Source organism: Neolamprologus brichardi, chromosome 20, assembly GCF_056152115.1.
Source record: "Neolamprologus brichardi isolate AB-2024 chromosome 20, ASM5615211v1, whole genome shotgun sequence".
Lineage (NCBI taxonomy): Eukaryota > Metazoa > Chordata > Actinopteri > Cichliformes > Cichlidae > Neolamprologus > Neolamprologus brichardi.
In genome coordinates, this window is record NC_142123.1 from 8,415,223 (window position 1) to 8,434,990 (window position 19,768).

Sequence of the window (19,768 nt, forward strand, 5' to 3'; positions counted from 1 at the left end):
GCAGATTTGTCAGCTGCACATCTCCTGTTACAACACATCCCAAAACCATTTTATCCCGCTGGATGCAGCTATCAGAAGATGGATATACTGTTGTCATAAAGGGATGGATGTGGTGAGCAACAGTACTGAAAGAAAGTTGTGATGTTTAAATGATCCTCAGCTGGTACTAAGGGGCCAAAATGTGCAAAGACTATATCCCACACCATTACACCAGCAGCAGCAGCCTGAAACATTGATCCAAGGCTATAAGATGGGTCTATCCTTTCAATATCCTGTTCTTAGCTGACAGGAGTGGCACCCACTGGGTGTGGTCATCTGCCGCCGCAGGCCATCGTTTATTGTTTGTCTGAAACCGGCCTCTCTTCTAAATGAGACATTGAGTCTCAATGGGATTACCTGTATAAATAAAGGTTAAATAAATCTGTTTCAAGGCTGGACATACTGTGCATTCAGAGATGCTCTTTTGTGTACCTTTCTTTCAGTGAGTGGATATTTCAGATACCTTTGCCTTCCAGTCAGCTCAAAGCAGTCTGGCCATTCTCCTCTGACCTCAAGGCATTTTCACCCAAAGAACTGCTGCTAACTCAATATTTCTCTTTTTTGGACCATCTTCTATTAAAATCCTAGTTCATCCTGTTGTGTAGGTAACAGTTTGAATTATTCAGACCAGGACATGTGGCACCAAAGACCACACCAGGTTCAAAATCACTTAAATCATCTTTCTTCACTAGTCTAATGCTCAGTTTAAACTTCAGCAGGTCATCTTGACCACGTCTAAATACCTAAACGCATTGAGTTGCTAATTAGACTTCTGTGTCAAATATGTGTACGTCAGAAGGTGTTCAGTGAGCATTTGAAATAATCCTTTGGCTAAAGTGTATTTTAAAAGCAGATCAGGCACTCCCGTCTACTTTTACTTTTCTCCTCTCCTCCTCCTCCTCTCCCTTAGCTTCCCTGCTTAGCCTCTTATGTCCTTGTCTAGTCTCGTGTTTTTTGTATTACTTTTCCCTGGAACACTCTCTCACAGTCTGTTCTCTAAAACCTAAAAGAGGAATTATGGATTGGATCAACTGGTCCCTAAATGCAATTGACACCCCTTTCTCAACGAGACGTTTGGGCTTGGGTGAGCCTGAGTGCTGAAGATATCTACCTATTCGGAACCATGGTAACAGGGTTCTGGCGGATCGGAGCTGGCTTGGCCCTGACTTATCGAAGAATTAAGAAAGCGGAACCGGCTGTTCAAACCCCCACAAGGCTGCCCGCTGGGATAGAAACGATGGGAAGAGGCGTGAGTTTCTCAAAATGGGCTCATTGAGTGCAGCACGGATAAGATCTTGGAGAGGCTACGGCTGCTGTGAATACTCAGAATAAGATCTCTGACTGCAGACTGGATACATCTCGGAAGGGCTAGCCCAGAATAACATCTCTGGGCGCAAATTGGATGACATCTCGGGGAGGCACACTGCCGTGAGTTCTCAGAATCGGCTCCTTGAGCACATGAAATGACAACATCACAGAACGCAAGTATGGCGAAGCTCGCGGCTCTCCAACGGGAGATTGAGAGACCAGTGTTGGACTGTAGAACTGCTTTGAAATTCATATGAGCTGTTCGCACTAAAGTAAAAACCACCATCACTTATGCGGATACCCCTTTGGCCCCATTCCATGCAAGGCCACCTGGGTTGGCTGGAAGACTATTTACTTAGCCTAGCAGGGCAAAGGACACTGTCTCAGCTGAACTCTGGACACGCACACACATACATATACACTGATATGCACACACTCATCCCCCCTCCCTTTCCAAACGCCTTCGACGCTTATTCCCTTCCGATGCTGCACCCTTTACCCACCCCTGTTGCTTCTCATGTGTTTCTTTGGTGTGTTAAGAGTTTTTTCATGTGCTATGTGCAGAGGTGTTTTTTTCTGTTCTCAAACTGATCTCCCTGTTGGAGCTCAGCCTGGGGGGAGTTATTTTTTTCTCCTTATCTTTTCTCATGTGGTGCATTTTCCATTGTTATACCTCTCTGACCTGTCTTCCCCATGTGGTGTTTTGTGTAATGTATGTATGGTCGGAGGGTAAGATGGCGCCGCCATTGCGTGCAATAGGTTGGCAGCCTTATGAAATTTCCCCTTGTGGGACTAATAAAGGTATATCAAATCAAATCTAATTTTATAATGGTTTAGTATGGTAGTTTCTACTGTGGTAAAGATAGTAGGTGTGGCTTCATTATATGTGCTGATTAAAAAATACTTTTTAATCAGTGTATATGATCAGGCTAATTCAACTTCTAGGATATTGGTATATTTTCTGACTCTTTCTTAATTTTTGTTTTTTCTGCATTTGACTTGAGTCAGTGTCACTAGTGGTAGGATGAGGCGATACCTTGAGCCTACAGAGGTAGGCCAACTAGGATGGCTCATCAATACGTGCGATTGCCATTGAAAGTTTGCTGTGTTTCCAGCACAGTCTCAAGAACATGGAGGAGATTCCAGGAGTTACTATAGTTACTAGTTACTATCAGCAGGACCGGTATCTGCTCCTTTGTGCAAGACGTATAGAATGAATAGAATGCCAGAGCTACAAAATGCCCCAACATTGTCAGCCCCCCACATCAAAGAACATGGGGGTCAAACAAACTACTGAATATCATTTTGAGTTCCTGCAATGAAATTTTGTCACAATGGACCAGCCTGCTGCACAAGTTTTTACTTATTTTCTGGGTTTCTTTGGATTCAGCCCTCTGTGTTCGACAGACCATTTCTAGTTCTTGTTCTTGTGCATCCTGACTTACAACAGTGGACACTTAGCAGCTGCCTCAACAGCAGTGCAAGAAAGTCTGAATAAAGATATATTTATATTTTAAAGCCAACAAGACAAAACCCAAAGTCATCATATTAACTTCAAATCTGAAGTTTAAGATATTTGCATTTAGCAAATTTCAAAAATGACAGTTTGATATTTCCAAACTCTACACAGTAGTGTATCTTTTAATCACGCAGTGACATACCGCAATACCCTGGACTTCAGTATCAACAGTATCAATACAGTGCGAAACATCGCATGTTATGTACTCACGGGCTGCTGTGGTTCCATTGTACACACAGAGGCTTGCTGCGATTGGCCGTCTCTAGCAGCTTGAACTCCAGTAAGATGGGTTGCTCTAAATGTCCGCCCACAAACGTCTGGTTGTTGTAGACAGAGATAGTGACCACCGGGGAGTTCATTACTGGATGTCTGGGAAGCCTGAAGGAGAGACAGTACAGAAGTTACAACACATCCTCCAGATCAGACAGAAAGCAGAGTTTGATATCCTGGTTAGGATGCTAAAAAAGGCAGAGACACAGTAAGCAAAAAAAGAGACAAACCGAAAAAAAGAAGTGTTTTGTAAACCAGATAAGACACAAATGACTGATTATTGACACCAACTGAGAAGTGGACAGATTGTTACTCGGTAATTAGGCCCAGAGGAGAAGTGGGGGACAGCAGAAGGGAAGAAGAGAGAAAACAAAGTAAAGGCAGGATGATTAAAACAGAGAAAAGATCGCTGGAATTAGTCCTGATGCAGATACTCTGCTGACCTACCAGTGTTCCTCATATGACTATGAATTCAATTAGCCACAACTTCTTTTAATCATTTATTGAGCAAAGATGCCAAACATGTCCTACTTGCAAACATCTGATACCGTGATGCGTGTTTCATATGTGTCTTTCATGGTTGCGCATTAAAACAAGCAACCTGAAGATGTGGGTTTGGGTTTCAGTGATGGATCTTTTTCAACCTTTTTTTCCCACTTTTGGAGACTAAATGATCAATAGCACGAATTATCGTCATTGGATCTTTTTAATACACATATATATGTAAAATCCCGGCATGTTGATGCTAGAATTGAAAGATAATGATCCATATTTAATGATGTGATGCTCACGTTATTTAAAAGCAATTTTTGCAGACTGATTAGCACCAAATCAAAGACATACGGGCATAAATCATGAGAAGTTTTTAGAGTTGCAGTAATGAGATTTTCTTTAGTGTTCTGTGCGTTTCAGATTCCCACCTCACTCCTCGTCTGTCTGTGTGGTACTTGGGAGGAAGGGCAGCACCCAGACTTCGGTAAATGAGCAGGATCACGATGGTTATGGGCGGCTCAGGCAACGCAGCAGTATGTTTTGCCGCAGTGTATTCTCCTGTCTGATTGGCCGAGATACTGACAGGCGCCGAAGCGGTGTTTTGAGGATCTGAGGCTGAAACTGAAAAGTTTGAGTCAGAATATGTTTCTTGGGTTTAGCCCGAAACACTCTGAAGGTTTTTATTCAGTGTGTGTGTCTGTTCTTACGTTCTTTTTCCGTCCTCTCCTTCTCCTTCCAGTTATGCAGCCGCTGCCGTTGTGGCACCAGGGCAGCAGGGGGCAGTATCACATGAGTATAGGGATCCCAAAAAGCCTGACCACGAAACGGGGTGGTGTGGTAGCGTGGGAAACGCCTCCGTACATGGGTGTGGTTCTCCATGCGGTCCAGGTTCATAACTGATGAATAAACATGCAGCAACAGACACATAAAAACACATTTTTGGATGAAATTCCCACCAATGTTGGGTAATTAGGGTAATTATGTTGTTACATTAGCATAATATGACTGGTTAAAATAACATGTATCTTACACTTTAGATAGCAGCAGAGATGCATTCGCTTTCTGATTTTAAAAGTATGTTAAAAAGTGGAAATATAGTCCTTATCCTGATTTTAAGCTATGCTCATTGTAGTAACCTTTATAAGACAAAGTGTCACAATCACAGCAAACCAATGTCACTGGTCCCTATTTCACCATATTTTGGGTGTCGCATGTCACAAAGAAACATGTTACTGTAATTGTATTACATTTTTCAGTAACGCAGTAATGTAATGCATTGCTGTGGACAAATGGACAGAAGGAAAAACTCCTCAAACAAACACATTTTTTTCATCCTGTCCACTTGCGTTAAAATGAGCTCCTTTCAGTTCGTGTGCAGGAGAAAAACAGTGAAGTGATTACCAGCAGAGATATGGAAATTACTTTTACTTGCATCTAAGAGAGAAACAACTGCCTACAAAATAACACAAATAGCACGCTAACACAAAGCTAGCCAAGAACCCAAACTGGTGATAAACCTGAGTGCATGCTGACCCCAGTACAGCAGCCAGAGCTTGATCATCAACACGTAACAAAGACAGTGATGGGCAGTCCGGCTTACAGCCTCCATTTATAACTGCTCATATTTCACTGTGGTGAATATTTTGAAGTCTCTTTGGGTTTGTTTTAAAATTTTCTTTGTGTAGGAGAAAGTAATGTAATGAGTAGTGTAACTTTTTATGTGCTCTGGCAAATAATTAAGTAACATACTGCATTACTTTTAACAAAAATAATAAGTTAAAAAAAACCACCAACACTGCATATTACTTTTTGCAATGGCTGATTAACTGGAGCAGAACTGAACACACTGTGCTCTCTACAACACCTCATGAACACCTCAAAAACATGTCACTGTTGTGTACAAAATAAAGTGTCTGATCTTAAACTTGTCCAGTTTACAAAAATACATCCATCAAGAAGAAGAATAATGAAAGAACCCCCACACTGGGTCATTACCTGAAAATAACCCTGAAATCATTCTGGGATAAACTGTCTCTTAACAATACTACCCATGATGTTTCTCTTAGTACACAAACTATATCAAGAATATTCTCCAACATTAAGCCAACTGACTAGGAAAAAAAGTAGGAAAAAAAAACTGAATCCAAGAAATTAGAGGAATCAGAAGCTTGATGGGTTACTTTTACATATGCTGACCTCATTATCTCAAAATTTGGACATATATGACCATCTAACACTGCTTTGCCAATTAAAATACAAAGCAAAAGCAAATCAAGCGCCCCCTAAATTAGTGCCTGACCGTGTGTCTGCATGTGCCAACCACAGCTGTTCCATGCACCCATGAGTAACACTACGTTGAAATTCAAATTTCACTTCAAATTCAAATCAACATTCAACCCCCTGGAAAAACACCGCAAACTGCAGCATGATGAATGCAGGACAAAGAAAACAAGGCAATGCTTGCTGACACGGCTCATTCAACATCAGCTCATACATCCATAAAAGCAGCCTGTGCATCCATCCAGCTCACACTGACCAACTGAAATCACCAACACGGCCGAAGACATTAAGAGTAACAAAGGCTTCAATAACATTGTCGACACACTAGACAAACGATATGGTATTTTCCTAATTATTTTATAAAGGCAATATGAGTTTTATTCACATCCACCATGCAGGTACAATGAATGATGTATATGTACAAACACATATTTGTCTGCAAATGGTAGTTTAAAGAGATTAAAAGGAATATGACCTCTTGATTTAATTTTGTGTTTTGGTACAGTTTTTTAAAAAAAAAAATCTTCAAAGAGCTGCACTGAATTTAAGGAAATGAGGAGGAAAAATTTTGTTTCTGTGCAGAGATTTGTAGAGATGTGAAGATGCTGAACCAGTGTTCTGTTTATTCACTGCAATACTGGACAAAAGGACTGTGATCATCGTTTTAGCCATAATCGTGCAGCCCCAACCAGCACTCTTATCTTCTTCTGTGCCATTAAGTGTCGAAGCAGCTTGCGTGCCAGACCCGTGTGACCTTGAGTCAGTAAAAGTAATACGAGACAGCTCATACAGCTACTTGATTTGTCTGTTTTATTTAAGTTTAGCTTTTCCTCTTTGATTCAGTCATAGAACAATTGTCATTTTTAGCTGTGTCATTAAACAATATTTTTTTCCCTATGGATTAGTGAATCATTAGGTAGCGAGAGAATATAAAAATTCCCAAACACGCACACAGAGTGGAAGTACGTCAGCATGGAGCGTTCAATAACGACGAAACATTTGATCCAGCAAACAGCAATCAATCTGTTGGTGTGAGAGGCATGAGAGTTTATCCGATAATATTCATGTACAGTGGTTTATTTGTTAAATAAAATGTAAGAAATTGCAAATATGGGGTTTTTCTGCCAGCATCATCAAAAAAAGCAGCAAAAATCGTAATTAACCGAAGGCTGACAACCCATCAAGTTCGTCCACGTCCTCTCCCATGTTATTCATTTTTACCCGTTTAGCTTGGAGCATCAGCTACGTGTTTGTGTGTTTGCTGGAGTGAAAAAATTTGCGTCAGTCATGTTTCTCATTAGTGTTGCCTTCACTGCTGCTCTGTGCTTGTCGCCTCGGCTTCGATTCAGAGTTAAATAACTAGATTTTGAAAGAATCCAAGAGCAAACGCAGGTATAACTAAGAAAGAGATTCACAAACATATAGAAGTTCAAGTGGTAAGTCAATATTAGCCAACAAAGGTACGTCATGAGGAGATTACAGTGACTGTGTGACCAAAGGTACACAAGAAGAAGCTGCTGAGGCAAAATTCAGCAGCTGGATACTTTGATGAGTTTTTGGGTGCAAAGTATTTTGAAGGAATTCAATCGGCGTGTGCAGTTAAGAGCATTAACCGAGTGTGAAATTCATTGTCACTGGCTTGATCCCTGCCAAAGCTGCTGCTGCTGTTGCCACTTCAACACCTCGTCTTGTTGTAAGCGGTGCAGATTATCTAACAGCATTTTTTGACACTGTGAAAGTGACAGAAAAATGTGGATAAGAGCAAAAAGCACAAGTGAAGGGATGGCAGAAACTAAATGAAACTTTAATAACCTTGACTCTTAGGAGCTTTGCATGTCCAGTGATGTTAAACGCCAGCGTGTATGTGTTTTTTGTGTGAGATGCATGTGTCTGTCTGGCATCTGTATATGTAGATGATGTATGTTGGCCACTGCTGCGGCGCTTCGGGGGGGTTGTGGATGTGCTGAAAGCATTAGCTGCTGTCTGAGTGGGAGTGTGAAATCCATCTCTCTGTGGTGCTGCCAACATTCTGGCTGTGCCATCATCATCACTCGCATTAGTGCTGTTCATCCCCATGCTTTACAATGACTCATTATCGCTGATTTCACAGCAGCGATTTACAGTATTGTGAGAAAACTGAAGCATATCATTTGCAAAGATTGAGATTTCATTACTGTCTCGTTTAATTTTGGGGTGTGATCGGTGATTAATTATTGTATTGTGTCTGCATGTCTGCATCTGCAGTCCAAACTCACCAATGTTGGGAGCAACCAGCGCCACCGGGTTGAGGTAGGTGAGTTTCATGTTCTGAGCCAGATTCTTGGCGTACTGCTCCAGTAGCTCCGTCAGCGCTCCCGGACCGCCGCCTGGGATGTGGTTCTGACTCTGAGCGAGAGCACGCCAAAGCCCAGAGGTGCTCGGACCCAACAGCACACTGCAGCCTCGCAGGACGTTCTGGCACCAGCAGAAGGATAAAGAATTAATAAAAGCAGAAATAAAAACAGAAAAAAAAGTATCATGGCTTCTTAGGAGGTGCTTCGCTGCACTGTCTTCGAGGACAGACGAGCTTCACAGTAAATAACAACCGTTAAAAAATGTTAAATATTATCGGTCTGAGACTGTGGACGGTGACAAAATATATATATTTAAGTTCTTTGGTCCCACACGGAGGCAGACAGCTGCTTAAACACTGGTTAAAGACTCAAATAAAAGTTGACTTGTGGACAGAGGACAACCAGCTATGGTGTTTTCTGCTAACAACACTGAATCCTCTGATGATGTCTGTTATACCGGAGTAGTTCTGAGACTTTCAGGGAACAGATTATGTTGGTTTGCAAATGACTGGAATACTACTTGAAGCCTGCTGAGACTGCACTCAAAAATGTTTTTCCCAAAATGCATCCATCCATCCATTTTCTTCCACTTATCCAGGGGAACACCGAGGCTTTCCCAGGCCAGCCAGGGGATGAAATCACTCCAGCATGTCCTGGGTATGCCCAAGATTTGAAGTCAATTATTTTTTTTATTTATTTTTTTTTTTTTACATAAGTACAATGTGAAACATTGAAACATTAATGGAATTTGATTGGTATACATTCAGTTTGCACCAAACATATTTTCATTAATGAATAATTATTTGAATAAACACATTTTGTATTGTTGTATTTTTGGCGTGTGGTTGGGTTATGACAAACATTTTAATATTTTCTTATTTTTCTTTCCTTTTTTGTGAGGTGCACATTGCATCTGAAAGACATTGTTTGTATGATCTCCTGTAAATAAATAATTTATATTCTCTATATTTTTAAAAACCATTTATCGCCCATTCCTACAAAATTACCATTATAGTGATACTGATACACCTACACCTTACACCTAAGTTATATAAAGGAAACTAATTTAAGGTTTTACAGTATTGAAGACTTTACATTAAACATAGGAAACAGGCAGGATCACGTTTAGTTTTAGCCAAGCTGACTGTGTGAAAACCTGCATGTCTTTATAAAAGCATAAATCAAATCTATAAAGGTGTCCCTGTGCTGGTAGCACTGTTTTTGTTTTTTATGTTGTTGTTTTTTTAAAGATAAATAATGAAACACAATTTCAAATTTAACTGCATAATGATATAAAACACAAAATTGTGGAGAAAAGACAAAAGATAGAGGAAATAAGAGACAGCGAAGGCACACAGGGAGACAATTCAGACAATAAAGTTTAAGAGTGGGAGAAAAACGAGGAATTAAAGGTCAGAACATGAGAATCTGGTTCTGGTTGAGCAGATGAGAAGTACGCTGCATCGTCACGCCATTTGTCTGGCTGCTTTGAGCACAGCTGTGATAAAAAAAAATCCAAGCTAAGTCCTGACCCCAATTAGAACAAGCTTCACCACTGTCAGTGCTCCCATGTCATTGCTTTTTTACGGAGAATTGGTGACTATGGATGGAAGCCTCTTAGAGATTAGTCTGGACTGCACAGCCTTGCAAGAAGGGCTGAACAAAGAGAAATATCAGTGGAAAAGAGAGAAAGAGAGAGACAGGGAGGATCCCTTGCAGTCAGACCTAATAAAGTACTGCAGTGTAATATATTGCTCTGGGGAGAAAAGAAAGGAAAAAATAACATATGACACAACCGTCAGGCAAACAAGGTACAAGTACATGCAGTGCAGCATAGAAAGAATGCATGAATTGTTGGGGGAGATAAAGAAAGATTCAAGAAGAGAATTTGTGCGTGAGTGAGTGAAAAGAGGAGAAAAAAGAGAGAATAAGAGAGATGAGAAGTCACAGGCAGAAGGCACAGAGGTAGGGAGGTGGAAAGTTGCGATGAGATGGAAAAATAGAGTGAAGAAAAGGATTGTTGGAGGTGGGAGAAAGGACAAAATGAACAATGTGACGGTATCATAAAAATGGCATCGTTCTAGTTTCTTGTGCTCCCTTCTTATCATCCGTTAGAGGCTATCGAGTCACGTACAGCATTACCTGTATGTGACTACAACTACTTTTGAAGATGACCTCTGTGCAGTAAATGTTTCAGCACGTGTAGTGAGAGATTCTGACTGCTATGAATAAATTATCCTCTGAATGAAAATGCTTGCTGTTCTCCTAGAAAGCACGCCCAGTTAAACCTCCATCTGCACTTAGAGAAAACTGGAAAATTGAAAATTGGAAAATAGGCGGCTCTTGAGCGCAACACCCGGCAAGAGCCCATATAAACTTTATTGAAAAGAAAGAGGGTGAAGGGGGGAAAGAAAAGGAGAGTGAAACAGTATAGAGGCCACGGATGACGGGAATCCAGAAAGAGAGATTCACAAAGGCAGCATGGATGACGGAGAGAGAAAGAGGGGCTACCTTTTTTTTGCAACATGCAATTTAGAAAAATTGGCTTTTTCAATTCAGCTCTTCGGCGCTTCTTTCGCTTCATTTAAGAGAAACTACAAGTACATTTTAAAGATTCTGTCGCTGTGCTGTCACGTACTTGACAAAATGTGAGCCCCAGCCGTCTCCTATCATACAGCAGCATTCAGATGGATTTGATCACAGCTTGAACATGAAAGGTTTTAGTCTTCTTTCGTTCACTGCTACATACCTGATGTGAAAACTCTACTTTCCTCCCCGCTTCCCTTCATCTCTGCTGAAGCCACGGGGCTCTATTACCGCCGCTGGGTTACTATAGAAACTGTGTTCGGCATTACCTGTTCATCTTGGCCTAATAGCTGCTGTTGTTTAAAATGTTGTGTCAAGTATCATCCGATATAAATTTTCTATTGTTGAGAAGAAAAAAAGAGGGCGGCCTGTAGCTTCCCTTTAGTGATGCCATAATAAACCAAAAGCTACCTCATTACCTCCAGACGCAGGCAGCACAACTGTTTTACAGCCAGAAGCCGAGGTTATGAGTCAGGTGAGCCGGGCATTAATGTGCTAATGTGGCAACACACCGTATAGCGGCTTTGTGACACTACAAACCAGCTAACCAATTGCGAAGCCCTAATGGCCGTGTTTCTGATTTACTGTCAGGTTAAATGAAAGGAACGGCAGGAAAAGGTTTTTGTTTTCTCTCACTCTAGGACATCATTAATGCTGCTGCTGAGTTGCCATAGCAACTGTCTGTATGTGAGTGCGTGTGTGGACTGTGTTTGCTAAGATACCTTTTGAGTGCCACAACAAATTCACATACACAGGTTTAAGACGACTTTATAAAAAGAAAGAAAAGTGAAGGGAGGGTGAAGTCTTACTCCAGTGTGTTGCCGTGCACTTTCTGTCTCCTAGCCACCAGATTTGTGGCTCAGATGTAACAAAAAACCAGCACCTTAAACTCAGACTAGTTCAAGCGCGTTATGCAGAATCAGTGGAGTAACAAAGCAAATGTCAGTGGGAAAACACTGGGGGGGATTGCATTACGGAACTTTAACATCTAAATAGGCACAAATGACATTTTGTGCTCAGACTACGGGAGAATAAAATATAACCACTCACTTTCTACTGCTCACGGTTACCATCAGGTGGCTAAAAATCCTCCCTGTTAGCATGAATTATGAATCGCATCCTGCTGTCTGCTGTGGATACTGTACTGGAGAGAGATACATCTTTTTATTGCCCACTAAGGTCCCTAATTAAAGTGAATAAATCACACCCTGGCTGAAACATTAAAAAGCAGGAGCCAACTCATCAGTTAAAGACATAAGAGGGAAAAATGTCGTGAGGTTTCAATTAATAACCATGAGAAAAATCGCTTGTTTCTAGCAGAAATCCCACATTATACTTTACGACTCTTACAACCGTTTGAGTGACGTGGAGAGAAAATGTTCCAGCGGGAATTACGATTTAAATTTACCTCATGAATTACAATAAGTGTAACTACCGCAGTAAAGTATTATAAGCGAGTGAGCTGTCAGTTTCATGTCAGCGAGCAGTTTGGAAGGCTGAAGCTAGCAGGAGGGGGTCCTGCATTCCTGGATTCTTCAGCCACTTACTCGTGATGTATGGAACAGGAGCAGCTCATTCCTTGTCAGCTGAGTTTGATATATAAGCTTAAATATTTATGGCAAAATAAAACAGAGATGTCTGGTTACCGCCTTTATGTCAGAATGCCAACAATTTTTAAATTATCGCCTGTCAGCTGGTGCATCCTCAGCTGAAGGCGTCGGCATCAGGTAAACCGAGATCCTGTCAGTTAATATGCGCTGCAATACTTCATGAGTTACTGTCACCGCATCGCCATAGCAACATTACTTCCAAATTTCTGAGAAAAGACATCTCGTTGTAATATCTAGTCTGGGTCTGTACCCCATAATAGTAGAGTGTATCAATCATAGCTAGAGTTTTAAATAACAGCAGCTATTTTATGTCCTCTGGGAGATTCTGTGCAGATTTGTAGTTGCTAGTGGCAGGAGTATAGTAACACAAAGTCCGCATCATTCCAGATTTTAACTCACAACTTAATGTTTTATTGTAATATTTAATTTTGCACCAAGAGAGCAGATATTATTAATAATTTCGCATCATATTCACGAGGTCATTTAGAGTAGTTAGTTGGACGCTTTCCTTAGTGATCCGCTTGTTAAGTTACACTTAAATCTATTGAAATACTGATAAAAGCTGCCAATAAAATGAGATTTAGAAAAACTTTTGATTTTCACACATGAAAACACCCCTTACTTTTACACCTGGATTCTTCCAACAACCTTTCACAGCTTGCACTTCATCTGTATTTTAAACAGTCCTGCTTTTGCTCACTAAATGCAGCATTTTATCAATATACCTAGAAGTTGTCCTTGAAGTGCTCATGATGGTGTTCGCTGTATTGTTTGTATCGTCTGTGTGAATGCTGCTTTCCACACTTTTTCCATGACGTCACTTAGATTTAGATCAGAAAGGATGAATCATCAAGAACCAGTAAACAGTTAATGCAAAATGTCTTCCTTTTTTCACAACACCTGCATCCTCAATACATCAGTCTAAAATACACAGACTCAAGCAGAGTGTGTCTTTGTAAAGACTCTAACAGGAGAGTATAAAGGAATTTTCAAGAATATGTAATTTTTTACCTCGTTGAAGTACGCGTCCTGGGTGGCGGTAAGTCCGAAGCCACTCTGCTGGGTCTCAAATGTAAGTAGGCGTGACAGCAGCCGCTCAGCTATCTGCAGGTCATTGCCATAGAGCCGGGTGGTAGCCTCGGTTACATCACGGAGCTGGTGGGCAAGCTTCTTCTCCATGATGGTGTTCAGCTCTGTCTCGTTGCGCTCCAGGGAATCGAGCTACGCAAACATCCAGACGCGGAAAAAATATTTATTGAATGAATGAAGAGATTTAATGCCAGATGACATATTTGCATGCGTGAGCATTTCAGTTGTCTGTCCAACAGGCAAATCTGTCCTTGAATAATTTTCAGACTGAAGAATTCCTTCAAGACAGGAATTAAACTGGAAATCTCTGAGAAAGCGTTCCAGCTGCATATTAAAAATATTGGTTCCTGTTACTGTTTATTTTAAATAAATGAAATTAAAAACTTAATTGAAATATTCCTGCAGGAGAAATTTAGATTTTAGATGTTTAGAACAAACTTTTAATGGAGTTAAAAAGCGAATTAGTTATTGTATTACTGTCATTAGCGGTCTACGTACAGCAGCACTGAGCTCCACAAACGGAGGTGAAGTGCAGTTGCAAAGGTCCGGCTCCAACCAGCCTCTCTCCGCATCACAGTGTCTAATGGCAGCACCTGCAAAGAGGAGAAACAAGATTTTTTTTTAAATGTCTCCTCACAATGATCTGTCATGAAAAATCAATGTGTTTGAATGCATTTGTGTTAATGTATACGGACCGACAGAGCCTTTGGGGCAGGGCACAGCGGCAGGCAGGTTGAACTTGGTACGTGGCCACCAGATCCCCTGAGTAATGGTCTTTGGACAACCATCATAAATGACTGCGGGAGAGAGAACACCAATTAAAATCCTTATCAGCTCAACAACCTTTTCCATTTAAAATCATGACAAAATATGACTCACAATGTAAATACTTTTTTTTTTAAGTTTTTCTTTTGACTTGCAGAGAAGAAAATGAAAATGATTGTAGAGAATAAAACAGCAGCGTCTCACTAAAAGAAGTAATTACAAGTGGAGACGCTGGAACTGACAAAGCTGCACAGAACAGGGGAAAAAGGGAGAGAGAATCAACTGGATGCTGTTAAATAGACGGTGACTATAATTAACAGTTTCTTTGTGTCCCCGGGCTCAGGCAGAGACTTGACAAACATGACCATTTTTAAAAAGATGGAACAGCGGAGAAACAGGAATCCTGTGATTACACAATGGAAGGTAAATAGGGTAAAAGCTCAGAAGTGGCTCATTATTGCCCTTCACATGTCTTTGTCTCTACAGATAATTTAGTCTGAAGGCTTTTGAACCCATCTTAAAAACTAAACACCTTGTTTAAAGTCATCTGGAGTTTGCCACCAGTCTACTGATAGTCCCACAAAAGATACACGGATGATGAAATTGTTTTGACAACTTTTGGGAACTACGACTTCGCAGAAAAGGTTTAATACTAAATCCAACTCGGAACAAAAGCAGCTGATTTTTTCATTTACTTGGTTTTTATCAATGGAGCGGTGACAGTGACACACTTTTAACATAAAGCAAATCGTTTTCTACGAGTGATTCACTCCCTCACACTAATATTGCCTTCAGGCATTTTTTAGAATTACTGAAGTTTTTTATTTATTTATTTGATTTTTTTCACCCGCAAGCGGTGACGCCTCAGATATGATACGGAGCTTCACATCAGCAGATGAATGAATGAATGATGTAGCCCCCTGTTGTGTAAACAGGAGTAATCTCAACAGGCAACAGTGAGATGCAAAAATATGACAATAAACACACACACACACAGTTCAGAGCCCCCGCTGGTGCTTGCTTCTTTTTTTTTCTTTCTTTTTTTTAAAGAAAATAAGCTAAAAATAAACAAACACAAATTACAAACTCAGTTGACCTGCTTCTTTTTCTCACCTTCACAGCCTGAGTTTGTGACCTCAGCAAAAGGGTTGTCGCATGAGTTGCACTGGCGACCAATTACGCCAGGCCTGCACTGACACTGTCCTGACTCTGGGTCGCATGCCCGCGAGAAGGACCCCACAGGGTAGCAGTCGCACGGCAGGCAGGTGTCCGAGTTTCGCGGACGGAAGTGGAACTCCTGAATATACACATGGACGGACACATGAGTCTCAACCGTACAAACTATCAGCGTGTTACAATTACATCAGCGTGCATGACTGTGAGATTTATACAGTGAATCAGATGGGGAGCCATGTATAAGAGAGAGTTGAAGAGCATCAATCAATGCATTACAGTTGATGATTTAGTTTGCACAGCTTGAGAATACAGAGGATATTGATGCCTTTGCCTCACACACCACTAGAGATGACGACCCGCCTGGTCTCTAGAAACAATTTGTGGCAAGTGTTTGCAGGTTGTTACAGCACCAAAACTTTCTTGTGATTGCTTTGATCGCTAGCAGATTGCCAAAGTTGTCTGTTGTCTTCCAAGTCTGGAAGACACTGAATTGTCTGTGTACCATCAAGCGGTAGTGGAACTTGAAAGTAAGAATGTTCACCTTTAAAACAAAAGCTGGCTCTTTACCTCTGAAACCAACACATTTCAAAAGACACAACATTCCCCACTTTCTGTTTGCGTAGCACTCTTCACAGCTTAGCAAGTAGTTGCAGACAAGTTGCAGACATCTTCCCAACAGACTATGATTGGGTCACTCGCCAGTCTCCAGGCCTGTGTCACTGCAATTTTAGTAGTTGTTTTCAATGCATCTGCCAGCTACTTGCAACAACCACTTGCATCTAGTTGGGAATTATACATTTTTCCCTAGCAACTGGTGGTTGCCAGGCAGGTTGCCAGCCAGTGTCTAAGCCTATGTGAATCGGACCTAACTCTGCAGTAAGGACAAGAATAATACCAGGTTAGAGGATGATGGTGCAGCATCACCAGTGTATCTAATGTAATTCTGAAGGATTTCCCAAAGTAACTGTTAATGTATAGAAAGATAAATCTGTTAAGATCTCATTTTAAACCTTACTTTAAGATATCCACTGCAATACTTGCCTCGACATGATTGGCACGTAAATGAAAGCATTGTTGTGTTAGCACAACAATGAGAAGAATAAAGTAACTTCAAATTGAATCTAAATTGTTATTAACTACTTTGTCCGGGGTCAAATCAACATGGTGATCGGCTATAGAGAAAAGGCACCACATTTCCGACACACTCATTGTTTATGCCACCTACACACTACTTGCCAGCTGGAATTCAATATAGAGATTGTTCAGTAAAACCTCCCAATTTAACCCTTGGACCCCGATCTGTGATCATGTGTGCTTCATGTAGTCACGAGGTGTGGATTTAGGGGAAATCACACAGATTAAAGATTATCTTCAGGATTAAAGCCTAGATAAAACAGGATTCAATATAGCAGCTACAGAGGAGTATATCAATACGCGTGTATTTACGAATCGGAAATTTCAATATCTATGGATGATCAACATATCGTGGTTGCTGTTATATATACATCTGGATAGCCTATCAACCTGAGAGGCGTTTACTGGGTTGTCTGCAGATGATCAATTTACTAATTAGGTATTTTTAATCTAAACAGCATCAATTTTAAACATGACAATTTTAAATATTTGGTTCCATAGCAAAATGTGTTGTAATGACTTTTTGAGCAGCTCCAGGATTTAAGTAATACAACAACTACCCATCCATTCATCTAATTTCTTTACACCTTATCCAGCTTAGGGACTATGGGAGGAATATCCAGAGGAAACCGACACACCCAGAGGGGAAAAAAAACGTATTTCTACTACCTTTCACAACATCGTTGTATGTACTTTGTGTGTTTCTCCTGGTTACCTTGCACTGACACTGTCCGCTGGTCTTATTACAGTCAGGATCGAAGCCTTTATTGGTGTCACAGTGGCACGGTCCACAGGTTGGAGATCCCCACCAACCCCTGGGACACTGATGATCAATCCTACACGCACACAGAGACACAGAGTCATTAACACAAGATAGATCAGATAAAAGAGAAAAACACCAACTGAGCAACACAGCCTGTCAAAAACTTTTAATCGCTCTTCAAAGGATTCAACATTCCCTCTGATTTCCAAATAATTGGTGGGAACAAAGAGATGAAAGAAACAAGTATGAAATGAAGGAAGCAAAGGTATGGATCGAACTGGGAGGAAATATTAATACTGACATGTGGAGGTAGATGTACAAACAAAGAACTTGCACTTTTGCTGAGACACAGAAACAAGATATGATTATACACAATATATCGATTAACATTTAACAATAAGGTTTACAAGGTGCATTAGACTTCCTACATAGCCACAAACTTTAAATGTTACTTATTGCTGGCACAGCCACACTTTGAACAGTCGCATATTAAACAGGAAAGCCTCCTTCACCCATTTAAAAATTTATTAAGCTCACTGATTCGTTTTAAAACCTGTTTTCTCAAACTACTAAACTGCCACTGAATTTCAACTCTTACTTAAATAAAAATAACTTTTTTTTATGTTCACTACACTTCTCATTTGCTCACATCTCAGCTAATGTGCTTTCCTCCTAGACTCTAATGTCTAGCGTCTAATGGTTCACTGAGGAGATGAGTGCTTCTCGCAGTTAATGCAGACTGTTGTGCACATCTCTTAATTGCACCTTGTGGAAAGTCTCAGAGAGCAAAATTCAGATGTGAGTGATTTGTAACTGAATATCAGGGTTGACTCTCCCTGTTGTGTATTTTTGGCAGCTTAAATGCAAAATACTTTGTCTGATCATAACTCAGGGTGCACAGAAACAAAGACAGGGCCTTAAGCGGAAGCTGCTCCAGCTGTGCTTTGATGAATATATGCCTTGTAGGGGTCTTTCCTAAATGAGAAATGTGTTCAAACTGGCAAGTCATTTAAGATTATTTTTCACGTTTGCTTTAAAACAGCAAAAACTTTTAATTTTTAGATGTTAGTCTGAACTTTTGTTCTATAGGAACTGTCTCATTATTGTGATATGGATATTGGTAAGCTAGGCTCATTCGTGACCCGGGAAATACATGTATGCTTTTAACATTATCGATGCATTGTTTTGCAGGGAACCATTACTAACAGACCTAGAGCAGCAAGATTTACCTTTGCAGAAACCTTCATGCAAATTTCTGTAGTATTCATTCCACCTCATTTCATTTCTGTATTTTATGTATATAAGTTTAGATTAGTTATTTATAGTTGGCTTACACAGCTTTGTGTATGTATGTGTATGTATGTGTAATGTGTGTATATAGACACGTGTGTGTGTGTGTGTGTGTGTGTGTGTGTGTGTGATTTACATTGCTGTGCTTGAGAGCCACCATCTACCGGAACCAAATTCCCTGTATGTGCCTGCACATAAATAAATAGTACTTTAAAGGTACTCTGATGACGCATAAAAACCTGAACCTTAAAATGATATAAATAAGCAAATCTGCAAATAAAAGAAGCCATGATATAAAATGTCGATCCATTTCTGATGTTATCATCCTTCAGTGCATGGTGGCAACTTAAAAAAAAGGAAAAAGAGGTACTCTCATGACCACCTATGGTTAATGAGCCATATGTTGTGTGCGTGTGCACGCATATGACTTGTTGCATAATCTTTGTAAAATTATTATAAATCCAGTCTTAGTGCTGATTTAATTTTCATACAATTCTCATGGTCTGCCAATCAAATATATGGAAAAACTTTATGATATTTCCTGTCCTGGTCGTTGTGTCCTTGGGCAAGGCACTTTACCCTACCGCCTACTGGTGTTGGCCAGAGGGGCCGACGGCGCGATATGTCAGCCTCGCTTCTGTCAGTCTGCCCCAGGGCAGCTGTGGCTACAACCGTAGTTTGCCTCCACCAGTGTGTGAATGTGAGAGTGAATGAATAGTGGCATTGTAAAGCGCTTTGGGTGCATTGAAAAGCGCTATATAAATCCAATCCATTATTATTATTATTATTATTATTATTATTATTTCTTTTGCAGGTGAAAATATGTGTCTTTGTGAAAAACACACCAGATCAAAGATGTTCATCTGGGACAAAAGCTCACACAATGAGCAGCTCATGAGATAAATCTTAAGCTGTGTGGATTTCACAGGCAGGAAAGAGGCGCGGGGTCAGGTCAGGGTTACGCTTACTTCACACAGTTTAACATAACCACAGATAACCTCTGAGTGTGTGTGTTTTGACTTGAGACTCCGCTCATCCCACAGTGGATTACATGGAACGCTGGAGATGTGGGGCAACAAGACTGAACTAAAGCTACCAAGACACGCACATAACT

General features: G+C 40.6%; 1 protein-coding gene across 1 annotated transcript in view; it reads right to left on the reverse strand.

Moving 5' to 3' along the window:
• The window catches only part of celsr3 (cadherin, EGF LAG seven-pass G-type receptor 3), a 117,270-nt gene that overhangs the window by 21,149 nt on the left and 76,353 nt on the right, over nt 1-19,768 (reverse strand). Inside the window, exons 16-24 of the mRNA XM_087833878.1 lie at nt 17,317-17,437; nt 15,405-15,588; nt 14,222-14,323; nt 14,025-14,119; nt 13,449-13,658; nt 8,164-8,362; nt 4,336-4,524; nt 4,057-4,249; nt 3,077-3,244 (exon numbers count right to left, since the gene is read on the reverse strand). Coding sequence (XP_087690004.1) covers nt 3,077-3,244; nt 4,057-4,249; nt 4,336-4,524; nt 8,164-8,362; nt 13,449-13,658; nt 14,025-14,119; nt 14,222-14,323; nt 15,405-15,588; nt 17,317-17,437 — 1,461 coding nt within the window. The remainder of the gene's footprint in view (nt 1-3,076; nt 3,245-4,056; nt 4,250-4,335; nt 4,525-8,163; nt 8,363-13,448; nt 13,659-14,024; nt 14,120-14,221; nt 14,324-15,404; nt 15,589-17,316; nt 17,438-19,768) is intronic.